We start from the raw sequence: 27,319 nt of genomic DNA on the forward strand, positions 1-27,319 counted from the left end.
TTATTCAGTGTGTCAAGAAAAGCAAGAGGAAAGGAAACAGTCCTCAAAGGCATCTCTGCAAATAAGGCACTGAGCTCAACAGAGAAGCAGTGAGGGAAGTGCTAATGTGGGGAGAGGGTGGAGGAGCCACAGGTTGGTCTCTGCCTTTGGTGGATGGATCCTGACTGATTTTAAACTGGGGAAGTGGATTCATGAATCCTATATACTCCTATGATGCACTTGGGAGCTCTCCAGATAGGAGAGGAATGATAGTTTACTGATGAATGAAAACTACCTAGTGCAAAACAGGAAGGGTTAAGTAAAACTGGTTCCTTTTTATGCCTTTTGGGGAACTATCAGAAGTTTCTGTCACAGGAAGCTGGAGGGATAAGAGGATGGGTGGGTATAACTGAGCTACACCCTTCTCCAACTCCTAAGGGAGCAGAAATAGCTGCCATTGGATGCTGATGTAAAGCAACAATTAAAAATAGTGAATTAGTAGGAGCATTCAATTCACCAGGAGCTGTGGACACTCACAGAGTGTGATTCGATGGGTGGCTGCTCAGCTTGCTGTCACCTCTCAGCCTTCCCAGCTTCCCTCCCTCTGGGTGACCCTTCTTGCTGGAGTTGTAGTGATGTGGACACTGCTGCTCACTAGTGCCAAACGTCTCAGGGATCCTCAGTGAATCTGATTGGGATTCAAATCCCTCAGCTTTGGATTATGAAATTGCCCATCCAGCCTTTGCTGGTGCTGCCATCACGACACAGAGTATTGAGTGGAACTCCAAGGACTGAGGAAGACCCAGAGGATCGTGGAAGGTTGCTGCAGAGGAAGAGCATCCAGAGCCTTCCCTTTTCAGCAGCAGGACGAAGAAAATCCCAGGGATGAACTGCTGGCAGCATGACTGGTGTGAGGCTGAAGCCTTTGGCGTTGTTGATCACTGGTCTGCCTTCCAGTGTGAGCGAAGGCTGTATGAACAGGATGGCCTCATCTTACAGGTTGGGGATGATTCATTTTTTTGGTTGGAAGGTAATAGGAGCAGCTGGACAGGCAGTGACAGGTTCCAGAAGTCACTGAGCTGGGCAGATGTACCAAAGGAGATGTGTTGTTGGGTAAAAGCAAAGAGAGAGGATGGGTATAAAGTAGGAGGAAGGAAAGTAGCAGGAAGTCTCACCACCTGGCTGAGACTTTGCTACAGGTGGCATTGCCAAGGCCTGGCTTGAAAAAGGGCTTATAACATTCCAGTTGTGCACTGGTTACAGCCTCTTTGGGAGAGAAAGTGGCCAAAGGGGTGGCAGGAGTGTACGTGTCCCTCCCACCAGCTCAGCTGCAGGATCTCCAACATACCCAGACTTGCTGAAGGCCATCCTGGGGCCTGGTGATGGAGAGCCTGCCTAGAAATCTGGGCAATTCTCATTTTCCTAGAATTCTTCTGGAAGAGAATTTCTGGCTGGTTACAAAGGGCATGTTGGGAGGGTGTCAGAGGGCTAAAAATCATAAATATGTACAGATGAGGTAGCCAGCCATTGTCAGCATCTCCTCTAGGGTTCATGTGGGATTGTTTTGCAGCTTTTTGTTCTGTTGACCCAATCTGCTGAGTATTTTTAAAGCCTCAAGCCACAGAGGATGACTGTCTCCTTGGACAGGCATCAGGTGAAAGGCCATACTGATACTTCAATCGTGTTCCCATGGGCCTCACTGAATCATTTCTTTCCATCCACCATGTCCACATGTTTGTTTTGCTGGACCCACAAGGGGCTGAGCACTCTGCAGGAGGTGTCCAACCTCAGACTGAGTGTAACAAAGAGCAGGGGGACGATGGAAATGGCAGTGCAGAGGCAGAGGACAGAGAGTGACCACCACAAGGCAACACAACGTGTTTCTGTGCCCTTGGTGGCACTGAAAGGAGATGCAGAACCTTCTGAGCTTTCATGCTGGTAGAACTCATAAGGGCTGTGGCTCCTTGGAGAATGTGATTTCTTGTTGCAGGAGGCAGAGTGTGTTTTGGTACAGCAGCCAAAAGAAGACACTCTGCAGCCACCAGAGGAAAATGTGGATGTGTGAGAGTGGAACATCTCTGTGCCAGGACAGGCTGAGAGCCCCAGGGCTGTTCAGCTGGAGAAGAGAAGACTCAGAGGGGATCTGATCAATGCTGGCCAAGAGCACAGGGGCTGGATGAGTTATCTCCAGAGCTCCCTTCTAAGACCCACTGTGCTGGGATTCTGTGAATGGTTCTTGTTTAGCTGCAACTGAACCTGGTGTCGAGCTCCTCCCATCAATTTTTAGCTGTTATTTCCTTGCATGGAGACTCAAAGATGATGCATGTCAGAAAATCAGGATCCAGCTTTTCCCAAGTCTGGGATACTGAGCTCAGGCTGGTGTCTGGTGCAGGTGACACTGGAAGGGTGGGGATGCTCAGTAAGGGGTAGTGCTGGGGCAGGAGGCAAGATCTCCACGAGTTTGAAGGAGAACACCTAACTCTCCTGCACTGCTGGCTGAAAGTAAGTGTGTCACTGTCTCTTCTTCTTTCAGAGGGTTTTGGTCCAGGCAGCAGGCTCTGCTCCCAAAGGAGCACAGATGCAGCAGATCTCTGTTCCCAGAGTCCAGCAGGTTCCACAACAGGTAATAGCTCCAGGGTGAGACACCAGGCAGGGACCTTTGTGCCAGCAGGACCCTCCCTACACCACATGACATTTGAAACTGTCCCAGATAGCTGCTTGGAAAAACCCACACTGTGTGCAGCTACAGAACTGGGGATCCCTGTGAGAGCAGCTTTCTCCAGCTCTCTCTTCCTTCCTTGGGCTTATGACAAAAGAAACTCTCAAGATATTGAAATTTTAGAAAGAACCTTCACTGCAGCATTCATCTTCCATGCATTTAAAGATTGATGGATGCTTTTAGTTGCCATTTACAAGCTATCCTCTATTTTTTCAGAGGCAAAGTGTCTGAGATTTGTTTTTAACTGCACCAATAACTGTACTGACTGTATGTGGCTTCACAGAGAGGTGAGGTGACAGAACCACACGAGGGGTTTTATTTATCTGAACTTTGCCTTCTGCAGTCCTTGTTTGCTAAAAGACCCAGCACATGTGGTGCCACTGCCTGTGGACAGCGAGTCTGACTCTCTTGACTTTTTCCTCTAGCAGTTTTCTGTTTGGTTGCTCTGTTTCAGGAGGGAAAAAAAAAAACAAACCTTGACAGAGAACAACTGTGTCCCTCCCAGAGCAGTGAAGGAGGGGGCTGGGGTGCAGATGGACACTGCCAACCTTTGAAGGAAAGGCTGCAGCATGATCTCACCCTTATTAGTCAGCAGAGCACCAGCCCTGAGAGATGTGTGCAGAGGAAACCCAGCTCCTCTCTTTCCACTGCTCATGGAGCAACTACTTATTTATTTATTTTAATTTGACCTTTTAAAATAAATACCCACTTTGGGATTCCTAAATGGGGGAGGGGGGGTGTTGTTTGTTTTGTTTTTCTTTTAAAAAGAAAGCCTAAATGTCAAGGTGAGGTTGCAGGTCCTTTAAGGGGGTGATATGTAATTTCTCCTGCTCTCCCTAGGCAGTAACACATCCATAACTCAGTTTGTGATGCTTCTTCCAGGTGCAATCTGTGCAGCATGTATATCCAGCCCAGGTCCAGTATGTGGAAGGAGGAGAAGCTGTTTATACCAATGGAACCATGTAAGAGTCTCTCACTGGCTGTAGCAGAGCCCTGGTCCTCTCCCAGCTGGGAGGGTCCTGCCAGGCTCCTTCCACCCAGGAGGAAGAGGAGGAACAGTTTCACACGCTCCCTTGGGTGCATGGGGGTGGTTTCAGCCAGACTCCAGCCTTGGAGGAGGTGTTGTCCTCATGGTGGGGGGGAGGACTGTTCTCCAGAGAATCTGCCCAGCCCGTTGTGTGGTGGGGTGGCTTTAGGAACTGGGAGTGTAGCTGCTGGAAGAAGAAAGGGGTTACCCTGGTTTTGCTGGGATGGAATCACCAAATCAGCTTTCTGATGAGGAAAGCTGCATTTTTGAGAAGACTGCAGCACCCGACTCGGTGAGAACAAAGTTGATAAGACACTTTGTTTTCCTCCCTGGCCAGCCGTGGTATGCGGGTCTCCATAGTGATCAAGGTCAAGTTTTGAGTTAGCCAGGTGCCAAAGCAAGGAGGAGCAAAGCCTGGGCAGCTGACCAACAGCACTGCTCCATACCATCAACGTCACACTCACTGTATAGCAAAGAGTGCTCTGGGGACAGTCCCTCTTCCTCGATGGCCACCATCCCTGGAAGGTCGTCCTGCTCCCGGGTCCTCCTCCTCTGCCTCTGCCCTGGCTGTGGGGCTGCTGATGTTTGGCAGCTTGCATTCCCTGCTGGGAGCACGCAGCTCCCGACCACCACGTGGGCTGAGTATGACTCTGTGTGCTTTATAGCAGGATGAGTATTAATATTGGGGGGAGGTGGTATTATTTTACTAAATCTGTTTCTTTTGCAAGCCAGGGGTCTCCTTCTCCCCAGTCTCCTTCTGGCTGGGGCTGGGGGGGCCACTGGGTGGTGGAATTGCCCAACTAACTGAAGTCAGGGGCTTTGTGGGGTTTCTCAGCCTCCTCTCTGCTGTGCTCCTGCTTTGGGCCAGTGCCCTGGGGATGCTCCCAGCCCTCTGCACGAGGGCTGCAGAGGAGCTCCTGGGCTCTGGGCCTTTGCTCCAGGGCTGTGAGGGGACTGGGTAACATCAGGAGTGACTTTTACAGCACCGGCTTCGATCTGGGTGGAGCAAACCCAACTGACAGCGGAGAGGTTTCCAGAAAGGAGGTCCAGATTTCAGAAACTATCAGTCCATGAGCTTAGATCTCATGGAAGAGAGAAGAAAACAAGCTCCTCTCCACCTCCTGACCCTGTTGTTCCTTTGGCAGACGAACCACCTACTCCTACAACACCGAAGCTCAGATTTACGCCCCCAGCAGCGCCGCGTCCTATTTCGAAGGGCAGGGAGGTGGAGCTCAGGTGACTACAGCGGCGTCCTCTCCTACAGCCATTCCCTCTCACAACATGGTGGGCATCACCATGGACATTGGGGGAAGTCAGATCCTCTCCGGCTCGGGAGCCTATCTCATTCATGGGGGGATGGAAAACACTAGACATTCTCTGTCACATACTTCACGCTCCTCTCCAGCAACGGTATGTAGCCCTGCAGATGTTGCAGCTCGGGGGCCAGGAATTATTCCAAGGGAACTGAAAAGCCTTCCAAAAAATGAAACTTCCTGTCATTCTCACTGTATATGTCTGTTTAATTTGCCATGCAAATGCAAGGGACAGAATAGACACTGGTGTGCTGCAGGTAGTTCTCAGCAGGGGTTTGGAAGGTCTCTCTTGCAGAGACTTGTCAGACTTTCTGAGTGAATTGCTGGAATTATGCAACATGGAGATAAAAAAACAGTCTTAGGAGTTCATTGGTCTTTTTTTTTCCCTAAGCAAAATGTTTTGGCTTTCCAATTCAAATCAATTGCCTATATTTATATTTTCTAATAAGCATAACGTCTAAACGTGGGGCTTGGTTTATCCAAAATAAAGAAATCTAAAAATATCTTTTTAATTATGAAAAATCCATTATTACCACAGTGGATAATGTGCACATGAGGTATTTCAAGCTGATCATGCCAAATGCACAGTGATCAAAAAGTCTTTGTATGGATCTCCTCCACCATTGTGTATTCTGTCCGTGCTGTATGTTACAGAAAATGTATTTTAGGGATAATACTGATCAAACAGGAATGTTTTAAAGCTCTGATTTCTCTTTAATCGTGTTCCTCCAGCTGCCAGTTGAGGTGCCAGGTTGCTAGAAGTGCAGCAAACAGCTTGGGAGGGCTTGGGGGGTACAGCTATTAACCCAAACCAGCCTTTCTGCAGCTAGAAGTTACCAAGGCTTTTACTGGAGAATCTACCAGCCCTTTTATCTGGGAATCTTATCTGGGAATCTACCAGCCCTTTGGAGCAGCTGCTGCCAGGAGAGGGCTGGAGCTTGCTTTTTGTTCACCTTCCTTTCCAGACCGACTTACCCCTGTTTATATGTTTGTGTGTAAACATCATTACAAATGTAGGTGTGATTCAGTGTATGTGGCTAGATTTTAAAATGTGAACAGCACCACCCCGGGAGACAACCAGGAGCTGAGTTTGCTGTCTTGGAGCAGCTGCTGCCAGGAGAGGGCTGGAGCTTGCTTTCTGTTCACCTTCCTTTCCAGACCAACTTACTACCCCTGTTTATATATTTGTGTGTAAACATCATTACAAATGTAGGTGTGATTCAGTGTATGTGGCTAGATTTTAAAATGTGAACAGCACCACCCAGGGAGAAAACCAGGAGCTGAGTTTGCTGCTGAGTGCTCTTAAAAATCTGGCTTTTACATTGTACTTTCTTTTCCCACAGAGATTTAGAATATAGAGTTCATGTGCTTTGAATCTTTGTGCCTTTGATCCTGGAGTAAATGTGCCCTGCCTTAGGTAGAAGTAGGGGAAGAGTCCTTAGCTGTGGGTAGAAGGGCTAAGGACAGATGCACTTGGGTTAGCTGGGGTTTGTTTCCTGGGTGAGAACTCTGTGTGTGTGTGTTTTAACTGTTCATAGCTAAAAACTAGTGTTGGACCATCTCCTGATTTCTCCTCAACCTTGTTACTTTGAAGGAAGTAGCTGCTGATCCTGTCACCTACATAGGACAAAGCTGCATGATACCTTTGGGTTTGGGTTTTGATGTTTGGTTGTTTTGTGGTTTTTTTTCCCCAAATTTCCACGGTGTAAAAAGCCTGAGTAGAATATTTGTCAATAGAAATGTCCCATGAGCAGGTTTAGTTTGGAGCTGTTTGCATCAGATAAAGCTGTTCAGCAAAAAAAAGGATTTAGGAATTGAGCTTTCTGAAAGTGCACCTGAAATAAATTCAGCCTGTTACATCTAGGAATGAACTTTCTGAAGGTATTTTAACACAAAATGTCCTTGGCTTTTGTGGAAGGGCTCAAGAGGGTGACTTAGTGAATGTGGGACAGTTTGGGATGTGTGGGTGTGGGGCTTTAGGTTCTTTCAGCACAGATCAGAGTCTGTGGAGGGGGGTAGAGCAGAGCTCTGATAACTGCTCTGAATTTCACACAGCAGATAGTGGACAGATAGTGGAAGGCTTAAAGAAGAGCAATGACTACATCAGGTTCAAGTTGCTCTCTACAGCTCCCTGAAAGGAGGCTGGAGCCAGGTGAGGGTCAATCTCTTCTCCCAAGAAGCAAGAGGAAACGGCCTCAAGTTGCCCCAGGGGAGGTTGAGGTTGTCCCTGAGGAACAATTTCTTGCCCTGGAGGGTTGCCCAGGGCTGTGCCAGGCTGCCCAGGGCAGTGGTGGAGTCCCCACCCCTGGAGGGGTTTCCAAGCCGTGGAGATGTGGGGTGAGGGACACGGGGCAGTGGGGACCTGGCAGTGGTGGGAAACAGCTGGACTTCAGAATCTTGAAGGTCTTTTCCATCAATGATTCTATAAATCAGCAGGTAGGAACATTGTTTGTAGTTGAAATATCTTGCTTAAACAGAGAATAGAGGAAAAGGTGGTGTCAAAGAAGCCAGAGAGGCTGCAGTCCAGGGAAAAATGTATTTGGGGCAGGATTGAGAGTTTTGTGGAGGGAAAGAAAAGTGCAACTCTTGCAGATGTGGCCAAGGAAGCCATCGTGTTTGCATGTGGCCTTGGGCGTGTAGTGTAGAAGGGATGGATGTCAAAGTGGCCAGTGGTGTGAGGGCTTGGCAACCTGAGAGGCAGCTGCAAGGAGTGGGGAGGTGAGAGGGCTTGGAGGGTGTTGAACGTTTGAGGCAGAGCCAGCACCAAGACCTCAAAAGCAAGGAGAGTATCTTCCAGGAGCCTGGGAACAAGGGAGCACCTCAGGATTAGCAGTGCTGTAAGAGCTGCCTCAGGAAGCTGAGGGGTGTTTGGTAAAGATTGATGTGCACTAAAGTAGAATCTTCAAATATTTAGAGAGCCCATCTTCCATATCTGCTGGAATAGTGATGTTCTGCTCCCTCAGCTGGGCTGAAACAGCCCATGAAGCAGTCCCATGCTCCCATAAGTGGGTGCTCAGAGCTCCTCACCTTCCTGCAGGGCTGTTTAAGAGCTTTTAGGCTTTCCCCTGTAATATTTTTTCTGCAGACACCAGGTGTCCATGTGGGACACGTCCATGGGACGTTGACCAAGGTGCCAGAGGGCTGGGCAAGGGTTCTGTGCTTGCCTAAGAGGTGTTGCTCAACGCTGCTGCTTGAACAGAGGAAGGAAATGGTGTCTCCCTCCAGCACCGCCTCACTTCCTGAAGGCTGCATCAGCAATCAGCCTTTGGTTCCTCATAGTGCATCACCACGTGCTGGGCAGTCTTCTCAAACCCCACTGACATCTGACTGACCCTTTTTGGAAGTCAGTGGTAACTTCTGAGAAGTCCCACAGGGATGGCACTTCTGGCTGGAAGCCGAGGGCCGTGTGCTGGAGGGGCTTGGCTGGAGCAGCACGTTCAGGAGTGGCTGTGGCCCAGACCTTTGCCTGCTGACCTTCCTTCAGAAGCTACACCTGATTTGTTCTCTCCTCCCACCTTTCTGCCAGAGCTTGGTTTTTCCATGGCTGGTTTTATCTCGACCTTTCTCTTCACCATGCTATGAGTGCAGTGCAAACTGGAGCACAGGGGATGTGCAGGAGCCCAGTGCCAGGTCATTGTGTACATGCCCACAGATGAATGCACAACCCTGCATGCTAAGTGAGGGCAGATGCTCCAGAGAGCTGCTGACTGCAGGTTCTGCTGGCTGATGTGTCCTGCCCTGTCCTGCCTGCACGAGCAGTTCCCAGAGAACAGGGTTTTGAGAACATCTACGGGAGAGAAACTGCAGGTTCTGCTCTTGCCAGGCCCTTAATGTGGGAGGGTTTTTGGTTTGGCTTTTTTTTTTTCCTTCCTCACTTGCAAAAGGCTTGTGCTGAGGAGCACCAGAGCTCTGGCACCAGCAGCCATTGGCTGAGTAGTTTACCAGAGATTGCCAGATGAGTCCCAGCAGCAGAGAAGGAACAACAAAAAGGGTCCAGGAGAGGGTCTGGGCACAAGGCAGCAGCTGTAGCTGGGCTGGGTGTGGAACAGAAGCTAGGCAGAGGGAGGGGGCTCTTCAGGGGCCAGAATGCCTCACCTCTCAGAAGCTCTGAGACAATGGAGCTGGGCACAAGTGGCATCAAGCTGTGCCAGCCTGTCTTGGTGGGAAGAAGGTCACTTAATCCAAACCTCTCTTCTCCCTCAGAGCCCCTTTGCAGTTCTCAGCAGCACAAGCTCTTCTCCATTCCAACATATGCACTCTGGGTGTAACCCTCCTTGTGCCTCTGTTTTATTTCATTGCCATTAGGTTTATATCAAAAAGATAAAGGAGTAAGAATACCCCAAATCATTACTTCCACTTCTCCTTGAAAGCTCTGGGTAAAACACCTTCTCAGATCAAATCTCTGACCTGCTGCAGCCCAGCTGTCCAGTGGTGGTTGGGTGTAGGCATGGAGGGGGAAGGAGAACTGCTTTGCTTTTAGAAGTGGGTGATGTTTCTGGGGAAGAGCAGAGGAGCAGAGGCCCTGGTCTCACCCTGCCACCCTCGTGCTGTGCTGGTCGTGTGCATGCTGTGCAGTGACCCCTCTGCAGCTTCAGCCCATAAGGACTGTGCCTCATCTGTTTGCCTCTTTTTTCACAAGCCTGTTGATATAAAGCATTAATCATTCGATTATTAATAAAGAAATAATCCTGGCTGTTGCTAACTATCTGATTTCCTTTCTTTTTCTGTTTTTTTTTCCTTTGTTTTTTGTTTGTTTGTTGTTTTTTTTCCCTCTGCACACTTTCTTTAGCTTGAAATGGCGATTGAAAACCTACAAAAAAATGAAGGGATTACATCACACAAAAGCAGTTTGCTCAACAGCCATGTAAGTTACAATCAGAATTTACCACCTTTTTCCTGCTTTGGTAGGAGCAGTATTTGTAGCCCTTTGGTGTATTCAGCAGCACGAGCCTGTGCTTCAGCCAAAGCAGCCCCTTCCCAAGAAACAAGAAGCTGCAAAAAGTGCCCTGATGTTAATGTTTGTTGATGAGATGCTCTGGATCCTGTGAACTGCCTCTGCCCTGTGTTTCTATCTTTCATCTGCCTCGCAATGAAAATTGCTGGCAATTAGATAAAACACATTTGAGGAAGTTCCTTCACTGGAATTGAAAGATGGCTGGAAAAACACTTGGAATTCTACAGCAATAGCTTGGTGTGAGTCGTGCCAAGCCCTTAGACACTGTGTACCAACAGCCTGCTCCTGTGACAGCCCCTCGTGCCTCTCTGTGTGCCTCAGGAGGAGCATCCCTGCTACAGTGCTGTGCTAAACCCATCTGCCAGACCTCACTCTGCTCATTATGCCAAGAGTTAATTTCCCTGCTTTGTGTGAAGTTCTCACTATTCTCCTGAGCCTTCTGCATCGTGGGTCATGGCTCCTGTGTGATAAAGCTTCACGTGCTTGTGTGAGATTTGAAGGGTCTAATTCAAGTCCTGTTGAAGTCGTTGGACTTGCCTTGGCTTGGCTGTGTTTTGGATTAGGCTGAAGGGTGCTCTGCACTGGTAAATCACAGTGCACAAAGTGCTGCTGCTTTGTTCTAACACATTTCCTCTGGCTTTCTGTCTGGGGGCAGATCTGTTGTCATCCTTAGGTCCTGCAAAAGAGAAAATCTTTGCTCTCTTCACCCTAGAGAAAGAAATAAGTTGAGAAAATGAAGGGAACATTAAACCTAATGGTCTGTTCTCTTAGGCTGATGTACTCTAAGCCAGGGCTCCTGGCTGAGCTTGATTTCACCTTCTAGAAACTGAAGGTTCCTTGTAGTAGCTGGGGAAGCAGAAACCTGCAGAATCAGGCTGGGTGTTCCTGTTCTGAGCATCTCTGTGCAGCCTCACACACCCGTGCTGTGCTCTGCAGATTTCTCCAGAGATAATGTTGCTCTGCAGAATTTCTCTCATTTGACCCAGTGTATGAAGGGACAGAGCAGAGCAGGATGGGGACAGATATGGTATGGTATTGAAGGAGGTTTAAAAAAAGGAGGAAAAGGGCAAAGGAAATAAAGTGAAGATAGAAAAGAGATTCTATCTGGCTGCAGACTGTGCAGGATGGAGTTAGAGCCTGGTCCAGCCTCTGAGCAGATCTTCCCCACCCTTATCTTGCAGGGTGGAAGTAAAGACCTTAATGTCTCTCTTCTCAGGTCACAGCTCATAGTTTGATGTAAGGTTTAAGTTCTCTTGCAGACTCTGGAGCAAATCAACTGCTTCCTGAGCAAGTGTGTACATAGCTCTCTGCTGAAGGGGTCAGTCCAGGCACAAGCAACACGCTGCCCTGGGCAGCTCCAGGGCTGGGGAGTTCCCTCTGCCAGGGCACAGAGCCTGAGCCAAGGAAACAAGCAGGGCCCTTGCTGGCCTGTGGAGCTCCAGTGTCCTTGCCCTGCCTTCCTGGAGCACAGAGCCATGTCTGTGGCCATGTGGGAGCAGTGAGGAGGTGATGGTACCAGCAGTGCCTGGAGGAAACGAGCACGTGGCAGAACTGGATCAGTCTCTTTCCAGAGCTAGAGGAAGGTCAGTGGTGGTGCCCAGAGAGGCTGGGAAGCCTCTGCCTGGAGAGGTTCTCAAGACTCAACTGAATGAGACCTGAGTGAGGGACCTGACCAACCTCCCTTGGAAGTGAGTGCTGATTTGAGTAGGAAGCTGGTCTGGAATTGTACTGTCATCATCGAATGGTTTAGGTAGGAAAGGACCTTTAAAACTCATCTAGTCCAACCCCCCTGCAGGGAGCAGGGACATCTGCAGCTAGAGCAGGGTGCTCAGAGCTTGGTCCAACCTCCCCTGGAATGATTCCAGGGATGGGGCATCTGGAGATGGCCAGAGGTTGCTCCCAACCACGGAGTATGGGACAGCCCAGTGAGTGTGCAGCACTGACCCTCTCTGCACAGCTTCCCTGGCCTGTGCTGGGCTTCAGGGGTTTCTATCTGAGATGTTTCACTTCCCACCTGTTTATGTTAAAAAAAAAAAAACAAAAACCAGACCAAGGATTTCCTATCCCCAGTATGTGTGTGACTGACCCATGGTATCATCAGGCTCGTGCAGAAGGTGAAGGAGAAGGTGGCTGGTTTGTCAAGGCTGAAAGTAAAACGTGAGCTTGAGGAAAGCTGGTAGTGAGGAAGTTGTGAGATAATGCTAATTGCACTATTAGTTGTGACTTAATTGCTTTTAATCTTAAGGTTGCAGAGATCTTCATTAAGTGCCCTGTACCTCCTGTTACATTTCACATTTTGCAAATCTGTAAATTCGAGGGCTAATGGTTGATTTTGTTGATGTCAGCAGATGTTTCACATCAGGAATCTTGGGGGGGGGGCAGGTGTGACAAAAAGAATGAAAAAGAAAATTAAAGGTGTCTCAGTCAAGAGGGAAATTTTCCCATATTGCTGTTTAAACAAAGTCAATGTGAGATGGAGCCACGCTTGATAATTTACCTTCAAAAACTCTCTGAGAGGTTATTTGAGTGCACTTGAAATAGCAAATTTGGAAGCCTGAGCTAATGTTAATACCCCAGTGACACAGGATGTTTCTAATGAATTCGTGTCAATCTATTGCTGTTCCTGAAAAAGCTCTGCTCACAAATGTACTCCACAGTCACTGGGTCAGATGGTTCCTTCTTTGCCAGTTACAAGCTTGCAGATGATGCAAAGAAATGAGAGAAAAATGGCTCCAATTTCTGCCCACGAGAGCCTAAAGCTGGGCACATAAGGAGGCAGTTGGATGCTGAGGCCCTGCAGCTCCTGGATATCCACAGCACTCAGAGGAGCAGGAGGAAAATGTGTGTTTTCCTTGCTGCCTGTAAAACAAAAACCTAAAACCCCCCAAAATAACCCCTCAGAAAACCACTGGACTTCTTCTCTGTGGATGAACTGTGGGTGCTGATGGAGTTTTTGCCCTGAGGAAAAGATCTTAGCCCTGAATGGTGTTTGTGTGGAAACATCTGAAATGAGGATGATGGGAGAAGCAGGAAAGCTGTTGAAAGGAATAATTCTGCCTTGGCCAAAGGAAGGATGGAAGGACCTAGTGAAGGCTGAATCTCCTGCTTGGAGAAAGGTGGGTGGTGCTGGAGCTTCTGCTCACATCCACGGGTGCTTCAGGGCTTATCTGTGCAAGGCACCAGAGCTGACAGGACCTTGTTCTAGAGAAGAGACTATTCAAGAAAATATACAGGGTTTGATGAAACTTTAATTGCAAAAGGTGGGGAGGATTGAGCAGGGAACTCCTGGTGTGAGGGAAGCATCTTTCCCCAATCACTGAGCTTGGGAAGCTGGGCAGGAACGTGGATGGTCCAGAGTCCATCCCAGTGCTGAGCTGGACTGAGCAGGGGCTTGGGAATCAGCTCCTCTTAGTATCAGATAAACCCACCTTAGACATGAACCACAAATGTATGTCTTCATTGGTTTCTTTTTCAATAGAAATGCCCATGAGAAAACCTCTCCAAACCTGGACCTTCATGAAAATAAAATTTAGTTTTCTTAAGCAGTCCCATCTATCACCTTTTCCATCCTTAAAGAGCCATCCTCGACTCGAACAAGGACAAGGGTTTTCATCAAGTTTATTTTTCTCTTTAAACCAAAACAAACAGGCAACAGAAATAAAGTTAAAGTAGCAATGCAATGGAAATGTTCCCCCATGGTGCCTGTAACACAGAAAGCAGCATATGGCTGCGTGGTGATTTTATTGGGACCTGGTTGTAGTATAAAGAGGAATTAAGCTATAGAGTGTCTTGTCATCATCACAACCAAGCAAGACTCAAAAAGTAAAGAGAATAAGGGGTACAACTGGAAATAAACTTTAATGTTCTCATTTTAAGTGTCCCCTTTGTTGTTATTAGTGCAGGAGGAGCAAAAATGATGTTTTGGAAATGCTGTGTATTCTGCCAGCTTGGGTTTTTAAGCTCTTTTGCACATTCCATAATAGATTTCTAACTCAATAGTGGGAGTTCAAATTGGGAAACTCTGTAATATTTAAAAGTATATAAACAGACACTTGCAGAAGTAGAAAGATGGAAGCTGAGGGGAATGTTCTAGAAATATGGGGGATCAACCTAAAAATGTCCAGGATCAAATTTAAATGAGAGGATTTTCCCCCTATCTGAATATTCCTTCATAACATGCAACTTTTATGGTTTTAATTTGGAATTAGAAGAGGTTTAGATAATAAAGAGCTGATCCACATTCAGTATCCCTATAGGATCAATAAAATAAATGGTTAAAAAAAAAAAAGCCCATTCTTAGTCATTAATCTTTTAAATACAGGAGGTCAGAAAGATCTTCGTCCATGGAAGAACACATCAGAGGGTGTCTTGGGTGATGTGTGACTGGAAGGAAGGTGACAAGCAACTCTGTGAAAGGCAGGACACAGGGGGAAATGGCCAAGAGGTTTTTCTTCTCCCAGCTGTGGCAGCCCCTGGTCTGCTCCAAGGGCCACCAAAGCTGACAGATCCAGTCGTCTGAACTTGTGGTTGCTTTGGATCAAACCCAACCAATAAACAAAACACTTTTAACAGTGCAGCTTGGGATTCAGCTCATTTTGTGTAGTTTAAATCTAGATATGTGAATGATCACCACAGTGTATACATTCTGAGGTGCTGAAGAGACTTTGTGTGAGAGCAGAGCTGGGTATGAAATCCAGAAACTGGCAATAGCTCGTGGAGTGAGGTGTCAGAGATGTTCTTCCTCATCTCAGGTTGTATTTTGTGTCAGGGATGTCATTGCACATCTCAGGTTGTATTTTCACAGTGTTATTGATATCAAACTCGATTAACATAGTGGTGAATTGGGACCCCAAAGTTTCACCAAGAGCAAATGGTTGAAAAGAGCCAGATACTGGAGTAGAGAGGACTTGAGCACAGGTCAACTTGTACATCCATGTGTGTGGTTAGGTCCCACTGATCTCTAGACCAAGCTAGTGCAGAATTACAAGGTGTGCTTGAACTATGTGTTGTATGGAGGTGTTGTGGCTGATATTTGGGCATCCACAACCTGAGTCAGTTTTGCCACTGATCTGGTGTGAAGGCAGCTGCTTCTGGTGGAGCTCTTCCTCCTGTGCACACAGGGCTGGAGGGCTGGGAAACATCCATCCCAAACGTCCCTACTGAGAATGAAAAGGCTCTTACCCAAGCTATTCATTTTAGTCCATTTGTAGCTCTAGTTCCTTCAGAAATTCACTTAATATAACACTCATTTCATTGATGCTGAACTCATTGAGCCAATGAAAGGAGATATTGGGGGGTTTTGTCTTTCTGCATTTCAATTCCTGTGCTGACACTGTGTGCTGGGCTTGCCCTGTCAGATTGACTGGGTATAAATAATTTATATTAACTGCAAACTTTAATCAACAGAAATGTCAGAAGAAATTCAGGCAGTAAATCTTGAAAACTAGATGGACCCCTCCAGCTCTTTCAGGTTGCTTTGGTAACCCTTCATTTTATTGTTAAGGAAACAGTTGCAGACATGCCAATCTTCAAATTAATAAAGACTTTGCAGCGTATTTGGTTCCCCTCAAATTGATTCCTTTTAAGCAGCATCTTAACATGTTTATTCTTGGCAAACACGAGTTCTCACAGCTTTGCTTTGGCTCTGCAGGAATTCACCCGAATCCGAGGTGGACACGGAGGTGGAGCCCGTTGTAACACCCTCCAAACCTGACAGCATTTTCCTTTGGGTTGTTACCTTTAGGCTGGGGAGGAGGCCTTTTATTTGCATTAAAAAAAAATGCAACCAGCAGAAGTGATGTAAATTAACTTCTATAAATACACCACCCAGTTAAGTTCTGGTGAACTTTCCATGTCTGCTGGGCTCTGCTGGCTTTCGAGCGGTGACAGTGTGACGCAGCCCGTTCCAACCCTCCTTAGACTTTCACGTGGTCTTTCTGTCTTTCTCTTTTCCACACCTAAAGCTCCAGTGGCTCTTGGACAACTACGAGACGGCGGAAGGCGTGAGCCTCCCCAGGAGCTCCCTCTACAACCATTACCTCCGGCACTGCCAGGAGCACAAGCTGGACCCGGTGAACGCCGCCTCCTTCGGGAAGCTGATCCGCTCCGTGTTCATGGGGCTGAGGACTCGGCGCCTGGGCACCAGGTGGGTGTGAAAACCTCCTACAGCTCCTCTCACGGGCACCCAGAACCTGCTGAGTGGTGCTTGGCAGGCACAGGTCTTTCTTCTGAGAGCTACAGGAGCAACCACCTGTGATCTTGGGAAGAAAAGGTGCTGTTCCCAAGCACAGAAGAGTCCCGTGTGCTGGGAGGCCAAGCTGCTTTCTCACCCTGAATCTGTGGTGTGAGGGGCTTGACTGTAGAGGTCATTTCAGACCTCGTGGCCTCTGGTGATGGCACCTTGTCCAGCCACACAGTGGGATTTGGTCTAAGGCTATTGCCTGAGGAGCCTAAGAATATTTTCTTGGAATTTAGGCTTCTTCTCTATCCATTACTGTCTCAAAAAGATGAAGTCACTCATCTTCACGATTGCCACTGTCAGCTGCAGAGCCCAAAATTCTGCTGCAGTGAAAGAGTTTCTCCCTCTGAGTCCAGTAAAGGTCCTCCAGCACAGAACCTGTCCCCGCATCTTTGATGCAGACAAGCTGTCCAGATGTAAATGACTTCCTTCTTAAATCCCCAAAGCCACAGGCTGAATCATGACAGGATTTTGTCTTTTAAAACATCAAAGGTCCATATGATGTTACAACAAAAAAGCAATGTAAGAAAATATACTCGCTGTAATTACATGTGTCCCTCAAGGGAGTATCCAAAGTATCTGCACAGCTGAGTTTGCATTTTATCCCAGCTTCTGATTTTAAAAAATGTGGCTGCACACTAGAGAAGCAGTGATTGATCTGGCCGTGTAAGATGCTATAATAAAATTCAAGTTTAGATATTTGGACTTCTAACCAAGAACAAAACCAGATGTGTCCGGAGCATTCCACAGCTGGAATGTGAAGGCAACAGTCATTTGAAGAGCAGGGGAAGAGTTTGGATTTCTGTAGACTTGTTCAAGAGCTCTGAAGTGATTTCTTTAGAGGAGTGAAATTTTTAATCTCATCAAGGATTCAAGAAAAAAACACCCAAGAAAATAACCCATTTAAAACTCTAAATGTGCAGGCTGGGAAGGAGACAATAAACCTCAACAAGCATGGAAATAGCTGTCCACTATTCTTTTCTTATTAATTCATTTAGATTATAAATGCAGCTGTTATTTAATTTGCAAGCACTTAAAATCACTTTAGGCCTGGCCAAAGTGTGTTTCATAGCCAAGCACCCAGCATGTATAAAACTCTTTGGTACAGGGACAAAGATTGAATGTTTCAACCATCCTCTTGAAAAAAATTCCCTCAGCAAGGCAAGAAAGGGTTAAATCATGGACAAATATTTCTCATTTCAATTTCTCTATTCCATTTTTCAATGGGAAGCATCTTTGGGCTTAAGGTGACTCTGTCGTAGTGACTTTCAAGCATCCCTGGTATGGGTTTTGGAGACCCTGCTGCTGCTCCCCTGAGGTTTCCTCCCACTGAGGACTCAACTGTTGTTAGAGACAGCTTGGCTGAAGCCAGCTTGGACACAGTGTGGTCATGTATCCATGGCTGCATAATTGTCCTTCTCCCTCCCCAAAAACAGACACTTGGGGATTAAAAAATTCCAGTTTGGTGGAAAAACTTTAACTAACACATCTGTCTAATGCGATGGAAAGACATTCTCCTAAGGAGCATCACAGCAGCTTTACTGTCCAGCAAAGGAAAAAGAATTCCAGCTTCTTCTGCTTGCAGAAAGCTTTCAGTTTTCACAAAGGCTACAAAACCACATCAAAGCCCCTTGCTGCTGCTCTGAAAGTGCTGGCAACAGCAAGACATTTTTCTTACCATTTTTCTTACCAGTCAGGCTTCTTCTATCCAAGTCTAGATAGAGATGGAAGTTTGTTTTTATGGAAAAAACTCAAATCCTCAAACCCTAATCAAAGAGCAGAGTGTCCCCTGAGACCTTTCTGTCATTCTGTTTAATAACACTTTGTATTGTAACGCTTGTCTCTTCTTCCCCAGTTACCATGGGTTACTGGCAACAAACCTGGCTGGGTTTCAGATGTGGATGTCACTGAACTTTGTGACATGTGGTTTTAAATTTTATAGGGGCTGATGGCATTCCTCAGCTCAACCATTCACGTAGAGCTTGGCAGCAAACCACCCTGGGCTGCAGGGAGTTGGGTGTATTGTCAAAACAAGGCCAGGAGTAAACAGCAGGGCTAGGATGTGCCTGCCATTGAGGAGCTTACACTGAGTAAACAGCAGGGCTAGGATGTGCCTGCCATTGAGGAGCTTACCCTGAGCAATTCCAACTTCCAGGGGAAACTCCAAATATCATTATTATGGGATCCGTCTAAAGCCAGAGTCTCCGCTCAACCGCTTGCAGGAGGACACCCAGTACATGGCAATGAGGCAGCAGCCCATCCACCAGAAGCAAAGGTAGGTGCTCCTAGAGTCTCAGAGCTTGCTAGTGGTGGCCCTGATGTTGCCATGGGCAAGGGTCCTTTCCCAAAGCAACCTCCAGACCCCATCTTGGGACTTGGCTCAAGAGCAACAGGAGCGCGTTGGGTCAATTCACACCCAAGTGCTGCTGAAGTGCCAGAGCAGAGCTGTGGAAGAGGGGGCTGCAAGTCAGTGGTGCTTGGAGTATTGAAAAAGTCCCAAACCAATTCTGGCCCATGCCCCATCCCTGGGACCATTCCAGGTGAGGTTGGCTGGGGCTCTGAGCACCCTGCTCCAGTTGCAGATGTCCCTGCTCAGTGCAGGGGGTTGGACTAGATGGCCTTGAAAGGTCCCATCCCACCCAAACCAGTCCATGATTTTATGACATGGCATTTATCTACCTATTTCTGAGTCAGTCCATGCTGCAGAGAATGCCACCAAATGTGCCACTTTTCACAGCATCCCTGTGCCCAAACTGTTTTATGACTTCAGCTGTGGAGTTATTTGTGCCACATCAGTGTAAAGGACTTGGGGGCTTGGGTTGTGTTTGGGGAGGATTTTGGATTTTGTTTGTGCAACAGTGCAAGTTCAATAGTGCTGTGATTAATCTTGGGTCTGAGTAATTTTGACTATAAAACACAATGTGCAAAAGAATTTGGAATTGTCTGCTGGAAGCACAGGCACTTCTGATTCTTGCTGGAGTGAAGAAGGAGCAGAAGAATTTGTTTCTTCAGCTCCCAAACAGAAAGTAAATGCAAAAGTCAGCTCCTGAGACCAGATCTGGCACCCTCTCCAGCTCTGTTTCTATTTTTTTTTTGGTGTCACTTTGGGCAAACTTCTTAACCCCTTCAATTCTGTCTCAGGGAGTGCTTTCCAACAGGAGGTTCTCCTTTGCCCATGACTAAACACTATAAATGGTCAGCCCTCAAAATGCTGGCCTTGAATGTCACCTCACCCATTGCACGATGAACAAACTGTGTGTGACTGTCACAGTTCCCTCGTGCCTGTGTAAGCCCAAGCATGCTCTAACTGCAGGTACAGGCCAGCTCAGAAGATGGATGGTGTGGCAGAGAGTGGCTCCAACAGCAACCTGCACACGACGCCCGAGCAGTCGGTTGCTGCTCAAAGTCAACATCATCAGCAGTTCATAGGTGAGGACCCTGCTTTGGGCTCTCAGGTACCTCAACTCTGGGCCTTGAGCTTTAAGAGGAAGGAAGGTCTTGTCCAGCAAGCCCCACCTGTTCTGCATTTATTCACTTTTCTCCTAAATCTACACCCTTTTACATACATAATACATATATTTTATGTATAGTATGTATATTCTAATAAGATCTGGCAGTGCCACACTTACCAAGTTTATTTGCTGACTCCAATACCCATGGGAAGGTTTTCCCTTGTGCCATTGAGTCTGTTGGTTCCCTTTTGGTATATTTTTAATCCATCTGGTTTTACCCTTCTGGTGTAAGGAATGAGGGACCTGAAGAGCCTTGCTGAGACAGGCAGCCAGAGGGAGAACCACATTCTCTTCATTGCAAAGGCTCCAGTACATAGCCAAGACAGTCCATATGGATGTTCTCCTTCTGGCTTTGCTGGCCCTGGATCTAGGTGTCTCCATCACCTCCAGCGGAGATAGCAAATCCTGGCTGGCTCAGAACTAAAATTGCTCCTGATACATCTGCTGCCTAATTATATTTGCCATTATTCTCTCAGAATACCAGAGAGACATTTTTCAGGCTTCAGAGAAAATCTAATGGGAAGTGCAGTAGATGAGGACAATGTATTCTTGTTTCTTTTATTACAGAGAGAAAGAAAACATTTTCCTTTCCACACTGAATAAACCAGGCTGGGGTTGTTCATTTTTTTACCCAATCAAGCAGCATGAATTGGGAGAGCACTAGATGATCAGTCTCATTTCTCCTGTTTCATCCCAACTGAAACATGAAAGCCACCAGTGTCAGCAGCACCTTGCACTCACCTGCAGTGCTGTGTGACTGAGCTCTCCCAGCTCTCCCCATCTCCCTGTTTTTGCTTTTCCCTAGATGTAACCCATGTCTTTCCTGAGTTCCCAGCCCCTGATCTAAGTAACGTCCTCTTACAAGAAGGAGTCACCATGAATGATGTGAAGACTCTGCAGCTTCTTTACAGGAGACACTGCGAGGTGATTATTTGGAATATTTTTAATTGATTTATTCATTGCTGTGGGACATAGTTCATCTCATATCCTGCTCTTAGGAAAATAACATAGGGAATGCTTGATTTCCTGGGTATCACAACTCCAATATTCCACTCGATGTTATTTTTCACTGTTTTAATGTTATTTTGCATTAAAACAATGCCCTTCCTGTTATTTTTGTAAATTATTTAAACTAAATGGCAGCCCAAGAAGTTTCTGTTTACACCGTGTGACAAGATGCCAGCAGAGCAGCTAATGAGTTGTGTTCTTTGTTGTCAGGCAACTCTGGATGTTGTCATGAATCTTCAGTTTCATTATATTGAGAAGCTGTGGCAATCCTTCTGGAATCCTAAAACCCCATCTAGTGATGGCTCTGCTGCCCTGCCATCCAGGTAGGCTGCTGTGCTTTCAGTATTTCCCATTGCTCCAGTTCCACAAACTGGAACCCAGGAGTTTCCAGCTCAACAAGAGGAAAAACTTCCCTGTGAAGGTGGCAGAACCTGGAGCAGGCTGCCCAGAGAGGTTGTGGAGTCTCCTTCTCTTCACCCTGGGCATCATCCTGGGTACCCTGCTCTAGGTGGACCTGCTGGAGCAGGGGGGTTGGATGAGCTGATCTCCAGAGGTCCCTCCCAACCCCACCATGCTGGATTCTGGGGGATGCTGCCTTCACAAAGGGTCATCAGGAGCAGGCAGTGACAATTCTGTGCCATGAGGCATCAATCTCAAGTGACATCTCAGTCTCTGAGGTTTTAGGGACACCTAGACTGACTCAGTTCTTTAGCTGGCTGTCCAGATCTTTAAGTGCCTCATGTTTTGAGGCAGATAATGGCAAATGAAGCTACTCTGATCTTGGTACTCCTGCCTGGCTTGTCGTTATTGCCTCTTCTTCTTCCTTTCTGCCTTGGTGGTCTGCTGCCAAGAGACAGGAGAGTGGAAAAATAGAGAAAATTGTAAAGGTGAAGGCTTCTTCTTAAAGTTTGTACTAAAAGTCTTTGTCCACTTGTATTGACTATATAAAGACTTCTGATACAGATGTCTTATAGTCAGAAGAAAAATGGTAAAAGTTTGAATAATTAGGAAATACCCATTAAAAAAACTGAACCCAGGATTTGAGCCTCCCCAGTGCTGAGTCCAGAGGGACAATCCCTGCCCTGGAACTGCTGGCCACTCTAGTGCTGTTCCAAGCCACAATGCTGTTGGCCTTCTTGGCCATCTGGGCACACTGCTGGCTGATATTTAGTCACTTGTTGATCAGTACATGATAAAATGCAGAATATGGTTAGACTTAAGAGAGCATTTTAGGTCATTGACAGCCAGTTGCTCCCTGTGAGTGTTCTAGGAGTAGGGAGTTCAGTTACTAAAACTGCTCAGGCAGAGGCTCTAAGTACCTCTTTATAGTATGTCCAAGGCTTGGCTTGGATGAGTTTGATGTAGCATGCAGGGAAAGTCCCTTCCCAATTCCCAGTTCCCAGAGTAGTCTCTCAGCAGCTCTGCTTTGATGCTCTGGCAGTGTGTTAAAGATTCAGTTTTCTCTGCTTGCTGCTCAACCAAATATCTTAGGCCTTAATCATGCAAAAAAAAAGTTTGCCCACATCTATAATGTGAAAATAATGCAAGCTTGATTGACCTCACTCAGAGACAGTCTGCTCTGTTCTCACTGAAACACTTCTGGAAACATTCAAGGTATGAAACACCTCGAAACCTTTTGTAGTCCCTGGCAGTGCTGGCTCCTCTGCTCAGCATTCACTGTGAAGCTTTTGTCCCCACAGCTCCCACTGAGGAGGTGTAGAGAGGGGAGAGGAGAGAGGTGAGAATCTCACTGAGACACTTCTGGAAACATTCAGAAACTTCTGAAAGCATTCAAGGTATTAAACATCTCAAAACCTTTTGTAGTCCCTGGCAGTGCTGGCTCCTCTGCTCAGCATTCACTGTGAAGCTTTTGTCCCCACAGCTCCCACTGAGGAGGTGTAGAGAGGGGAGAGGAGAGAGGTGAGAAGGTTTGGGCAGAGGCTGGGTCTCTAAGGAGGAGCCCACAGAGCCTTTGCTTGCTGAGGTGACTCTGCTGAAGTTCCCATGTGAATGGGAGTGGGGGAAAGGCAACCAGGGGACAGGGGAAAGGCCAAGCACAGGAGATGTGGGTTTGAGGGACAACTTTGGTCAGCACTCTGACCCCATGGATGGAGAGGACTTCCAGAGTCAGACAGGACTTGTACAAATGATCAGACATTTCCTTTTGAAAGAACCAGGAACATTTCCTTCAAACGTGAATGAAAGAAACTTTTTCTGCCCAAAACTGAGGTGAGAAATAGAGAAGAAGGGTGAAAGCACTGAATGCAAACCTGCTGCTAACACTGCCTCCCTCCTCCTCCTCCTCCTGCAGTGAAGAAGAGCACGAAGGGACCCTCCCAAAGGACAAGCTGATCACTCTGTGCAAATATGAACCCATCCTCAAATGGATGAGGAGCTGTGACCACATCTTGTACCAGGCCCTGGTGGAGATTCTCATCCCAGACGTGCTCAGGCCAGTGCCCAGTGAGTATCCTGCAGCATGGTCCTGAGTCCTGCTCAGCTCCTGCTCCTCCCTGGGCTGAGTCACAGGATGCTGCCTCTGACAAGCAGCAGTGTTCTGTGACTCACTCAGTCTGGCTACCACTTGCCACAAAGATTTCCACTGTGAAAGCTGATTTAGAGGATTTTGCTTTGAATACAAGCTAAAATATTATGGCAACAGCAATATTCCTCCTGCAGTGTTGCTCTGCTTTGTGGCCCCAGGAAATTCCCCTGGCTCTTAAAATTTGGTTTCTTGCATATCACATCTCCTGACTCAAGGAAAAAGCTCAATGCATGGCTGATCCTTGTGAGGCATTTCCTTGGACATAGTATCTCTACTGACATAGCACCATCCTGTCCTCTACTGCACCTCCTGGAGATCTGGGGTCAGCTTTTGTTCAGGAGATTAGTGATGGGATATCTGGGGGGTTCTCTCTGGTTTGGCTCCTTGGTGAAGCATGTGGATCAGTCTGCCCAGCCTAGACTGGGCTGAGTAGTGCTGGAAAGCCACATCCTCTGAGCTGCTGGTGGTGGGCTACACACTGGGGCACGTGGGTGTCTGTAAAGAGCATGTTTCAGCATCTGGGAAATGCTCAGAAAGACCATGAATAAGAAAAGGATAAGAAAGAGTAAGAATAAAAAGGAGTAAGAGTAAGAAAATGATAGTAAGAATAGGAATAGGGTTAAGAATATGAATACAACTAAGAATAAGAATATGAGTAAGAGTAAGATTAGGAGTAAGAATAAGAATAAAAGTTTGAGTACCAACATCAGAGAATAAGAAAATTTGAGTGCATCTCAGGACCCAGCTGATTTCCTTGGTGCTCACAGGTAACCAGATCAGAGGTTGGGCTTTCCACAACAGTCCCAAGCTCAAATTTGGTGTCCAGAGATGCTGTGGACCAAGCTTTCTAACTCTGCAGCCTTCCTTGCAGGCACCCTCACACAGGCCATTCGGAACTTTGCCAAGAGTCTGGAAGGGTGGCTGATGAATGCCATGAGTGATTTCCCCCCCCAGATTGTGCAGACCAAGGTAAGCAGAGGGAGCACGTTGCAGGGATGTGAACCAAGTGTGTCTGTGCCTGTGCTGTGGTTCTCCACAGGGACTGGAAATCACCCCTGGGCTCTGTCCACGTGTGCTCCAAGCTAGCATGGTGGAATGAATAATTAGGAGCCAAAATCAGCAAGGAGTGGGAGGAATGATGGAAGGATAGAGTTAAAATCTTGTAGGCTGACTAAGGATCTAATGAACTGGCCTGAGAGCAGGATCACAAGACTGGAAGGGCCCTAAGACTAAAGGATGGAATGACCTCAAGGTTAAAACAACCAGAAGCAAGACACAGTAATTAAGAGCAGCATCTAAAGACAGTAAAATTCTGTCAAACTTTGTAGCTAAGGCCTCGTTCTGGCTTCTTTACATAAAGCAGAGACAGATTTGGACAAAGATCAGAACATCAAGGTGTTCCCTACCTAACCTGTGGTGATTTTAGTGCTAAAACCCACAGCTCTAGGAGGAGAATTTAAATGTAAATGTAGGACCACCTTAGTACAATGAATTAAGTAATGGATGGAGAATGTGTATGAAGACTGAGGTGATGTAAAATCATGTAACCAATCATATATCATTTCTTTGATGTTTGTCCTGTATATAAATTGCTGCTCCTTGAGCTAGTGGGGGCTGGATTTGCAACGTATCACCCAGCACCCATTGCTGCAGAACCAAAAGAAAGGAAACATCCCAACTCTGTGTGTGAGCTGGCTTTGCACAGCAGGGAAAGGACCCTTTTTGGGGGGACTACAGGAGGACAGGTGGAGCAATTCCTTTGTGCCAGAAGCTGCTGGTGCTCTGTCCATCAAGCCTTTCCTATCTCTTAGAATCATAGAATCCTTTAGGTTGGAAGGGACCTCCAAGATCATCAAGTCCAACCATTGAGCCATTAGGGCTCTAAAGTCCTCGGCTAAAACAGATCAGAATCTGTCAGGGTTGGAAGGGACCACAAGGATCCCCCAGTTCCAACCCCTCTGCCATGAGCAGGGACACCTCCCACTAGATCAGGCTGCCCAGAGCCTCCTCCAGCCTGGCCTTAAAGACCCCCAGGGATGGGGCCTCAACCCCCTCCCTGGGCAACCCATCCCAGGGTCTCACCACTCTCCTGGGGAAGAACTTCTTCCTCACATCCAGCCTGAATCTGCCCACTTCCAGCTTTGCCCCATTCCCCCTAGTCCTGTTGTTACTCAATATCCTAAAAAGTCCCTGAAGCTGCAGATAAAACCACGTGGAAGAAAATCTCTGTGGTGGAATAAGGTTGTGCTGCTAGAAAGCAACTGGTCCCCCCAGCTGAGGGGTGCTGGGTGCTGAGGAGCATCTCCAGCTCGGTGGCCTCCTGCTGAGGGTGCCCTGGGGCTGTGTTGCAGGTGGGGGTGGTGAGTGCCTTTGCCCAGACCTTGAGGAGATACACCTCCCTGAACCACCTGGCTCAGGCTGCCCGTGCTGTGCTGCAGAACACCTCCCAGATAAACCAGATGCTCAGCGACCTCAATCGCGTCGACTTCGCCAACGTGCAGGTAACTGAGGGGATCTTCTCCTGGGTCCTCTTGTCCAGCAGTGGGACTCTGTAATGAGGTTGGCTTCCAGGAACACACATCTGATTTCCAGCCCTAAAAAAAGCAATGATATTGTCCTGGTTCTGTGTAAAAAGGGGTTCAGGGCAGGACCCACACGGAACAGAACTATGTACTCGCCTCTCCCCCCACCTAGAGAGAGAGAGACTTTGGAAAAAAAATGAAGTATATTGTTCAACAAGGAACAGAAAATGAAAAAGGGAGGTAAGGAAAAAAATATATACAAAGATTAGGGGAATAATACAAAAAATAAAATATACAAAACCCTCAGAAATGGTTCCAGGGTCTCACGGAGTGAAAGGAGAACTTTCCTCTCCGAGCTCCAAGGCAGGAGTGAAATTAGAACCCACTCCCTGCCTCTTATCAGAGTGTGTGTGGGAAGGGGAGGGAATACAATGGTTCACCCCCACCCGGGGTCCTCCCAGTTGCTGGAAGGTCACGCCCCCATTCCAAGCCTCAAACCACAACATTTATGAACAATTTGATGGGCTTGGTGTTATTTTTCCAGGTTTGCCATCTCACTGTGGATAGTGGAGGAGGAACTAAGGAACTTCCATCAGAATAATATGTTCTAATACTCATGTTGTACTGTGGTCTGGATGGATGAAAGGAGACGTGGGTCAGAGCTGGTCTGGAGTCCTTGTCTACCAGAAATGAAGCTGAATTCTCAGGTTGGGCTGCACCAGCCACACAGAGTTGGCATGAGTAACTGTCATCCCTTCTTCCCGAGCAGGAGCAAGCCTCGTGGGTGTGCCAGTGTGAGGAGGGCATGGTGCAGAAGCTGGAGCAGGATTTCAAGCTCACTCTGCAGCAGCAGAGCTCTCTGGACCAGTGGGCTAACTGGCTGGATAACGTCGTCACTCAAGTCCTGAAGCATCACGAGGGCAGCCCCAGCTTCCCCAAGGCAGCCAGGCAGTTCCTGTTGAAGTGGTCTTTCTATAGGTACCTTTTCTTTCTCATTTTGGAGCTATTTCTGCAGCAGGCTTCGGGCACATAGGTACCCATTGGAAAAGCCAAGGCTGAGTCCTTGACTCCCAGGCAGCTCCAGTTAACTGCTGCTCTGCCCTGGAGTTGTGTCTCCAGCATGGGGACAGCACGCTCCATCCACTAAAATGCTTTGATGCCCTCAGGGTAGAGGTGGGAGCAGGGCACTGCCTCTCACAGGGCGAAGAGCTGCCAGCAGCCCTGGCGTGAGGGCAGAACCCAAGGCCAGGGTTTTGTTTGCAGCTCCATGGTGATCCGTGACCTCACCCTGCGCAGCGCTGCCAGCTTTGGGTCCTTCCACCTCATCCGCCTGCTCTACGACGAGTACATGTTCTATCTGGTGGAGCATCGGGTGGCCCAGGCAACGGGGGAGACGCCCATCGCCGTGATGGGAGAGGTGAGAGCTCTTTGTTCCCCACAAACAGAGTTCCCAAGCTCAGCAGCGCTTGGAGACACTGTTCTGCCAAGGACCAGGCCCAACA

General features: G+C 47.5%; 1 protein-coding gene across 1 annotated transcript in view; it reads left to right on the forward strand.

Annotated features, from left to right (window-relative positions):
* The window catches only part of RFX2 (regulatory factor X, 2 (influences HLA class II expression)), a gene marked incomplete at its 3' end in the record, with an annotated part of 27,635 nt that extends 401 nt beyond the window's left edge, over nt 1-27,234 (forward strand). Inside the window, exons 2-15 of the mRNA XM_008942908.1 lie at nt 2,513-2,602; nt 3,581-3,660; nt 4,871-5,135; nt 9,828-9,902; nt 15,956-16,137; nt 18,386-18,505; nt 19,544-19,659; nt 20,548-20,666; nt 20,961-21,073; nt 23,062-23,213; nt 24,167-24,264; nt 25,647-25,796; nt 26,587-26,795; nt 27,081-27,234. Coding sequence (XP_008941156.1) covers nt 2,513-2,602; nt 3,581-3,660; nt 4,871-5,135; nt 9,828-9,902; nt 15,956-16,137; nt 18,386-18,505; nt 19,544-19,659; nt 20,548-20,666; nt 20,961-21,073; nt 23,062-23,213; nt 24,167-24,264; nt 25,647-25,796; nt 26,587-26,795; nt 27,081-27,234 — 1,923 coding nt within the window. The remainder of the gene's footprint in view (nt 1-2,512; nt 2,603-3,580; nt 3,661-4,870; nt 5,136-9,827; nt 9,903-15,955; nt 16,138-18,385; nt 18,506-19,543; nt 19,660-20,547; nt 20,667-20,960; nt 21,074-23,061; nt 23,214-24,166; nt 24,265-25,646; nt 25,797-26,586; nt 26,796-27,080) is intronic.
* Between the last annotated feature and the right edge of the window lie 85 nt (nt 27,235-27,319).

Source organism: Merops nubicus, unplaced genomic scaffold, assembly GCF_000691845.1.
Source record: "Merops nubicus isolate BGI_N331 unplaced genomic scaffold, ASM69184v1 scaffold696, whole genome shotgun sequence".
NCBI classification, from domain to species: domain Eukaryota; kingdom Metazoa; phylum Chordata; class Aves; order Coraciiformes; family Meropidae; genus Merops; species Merops nubicus.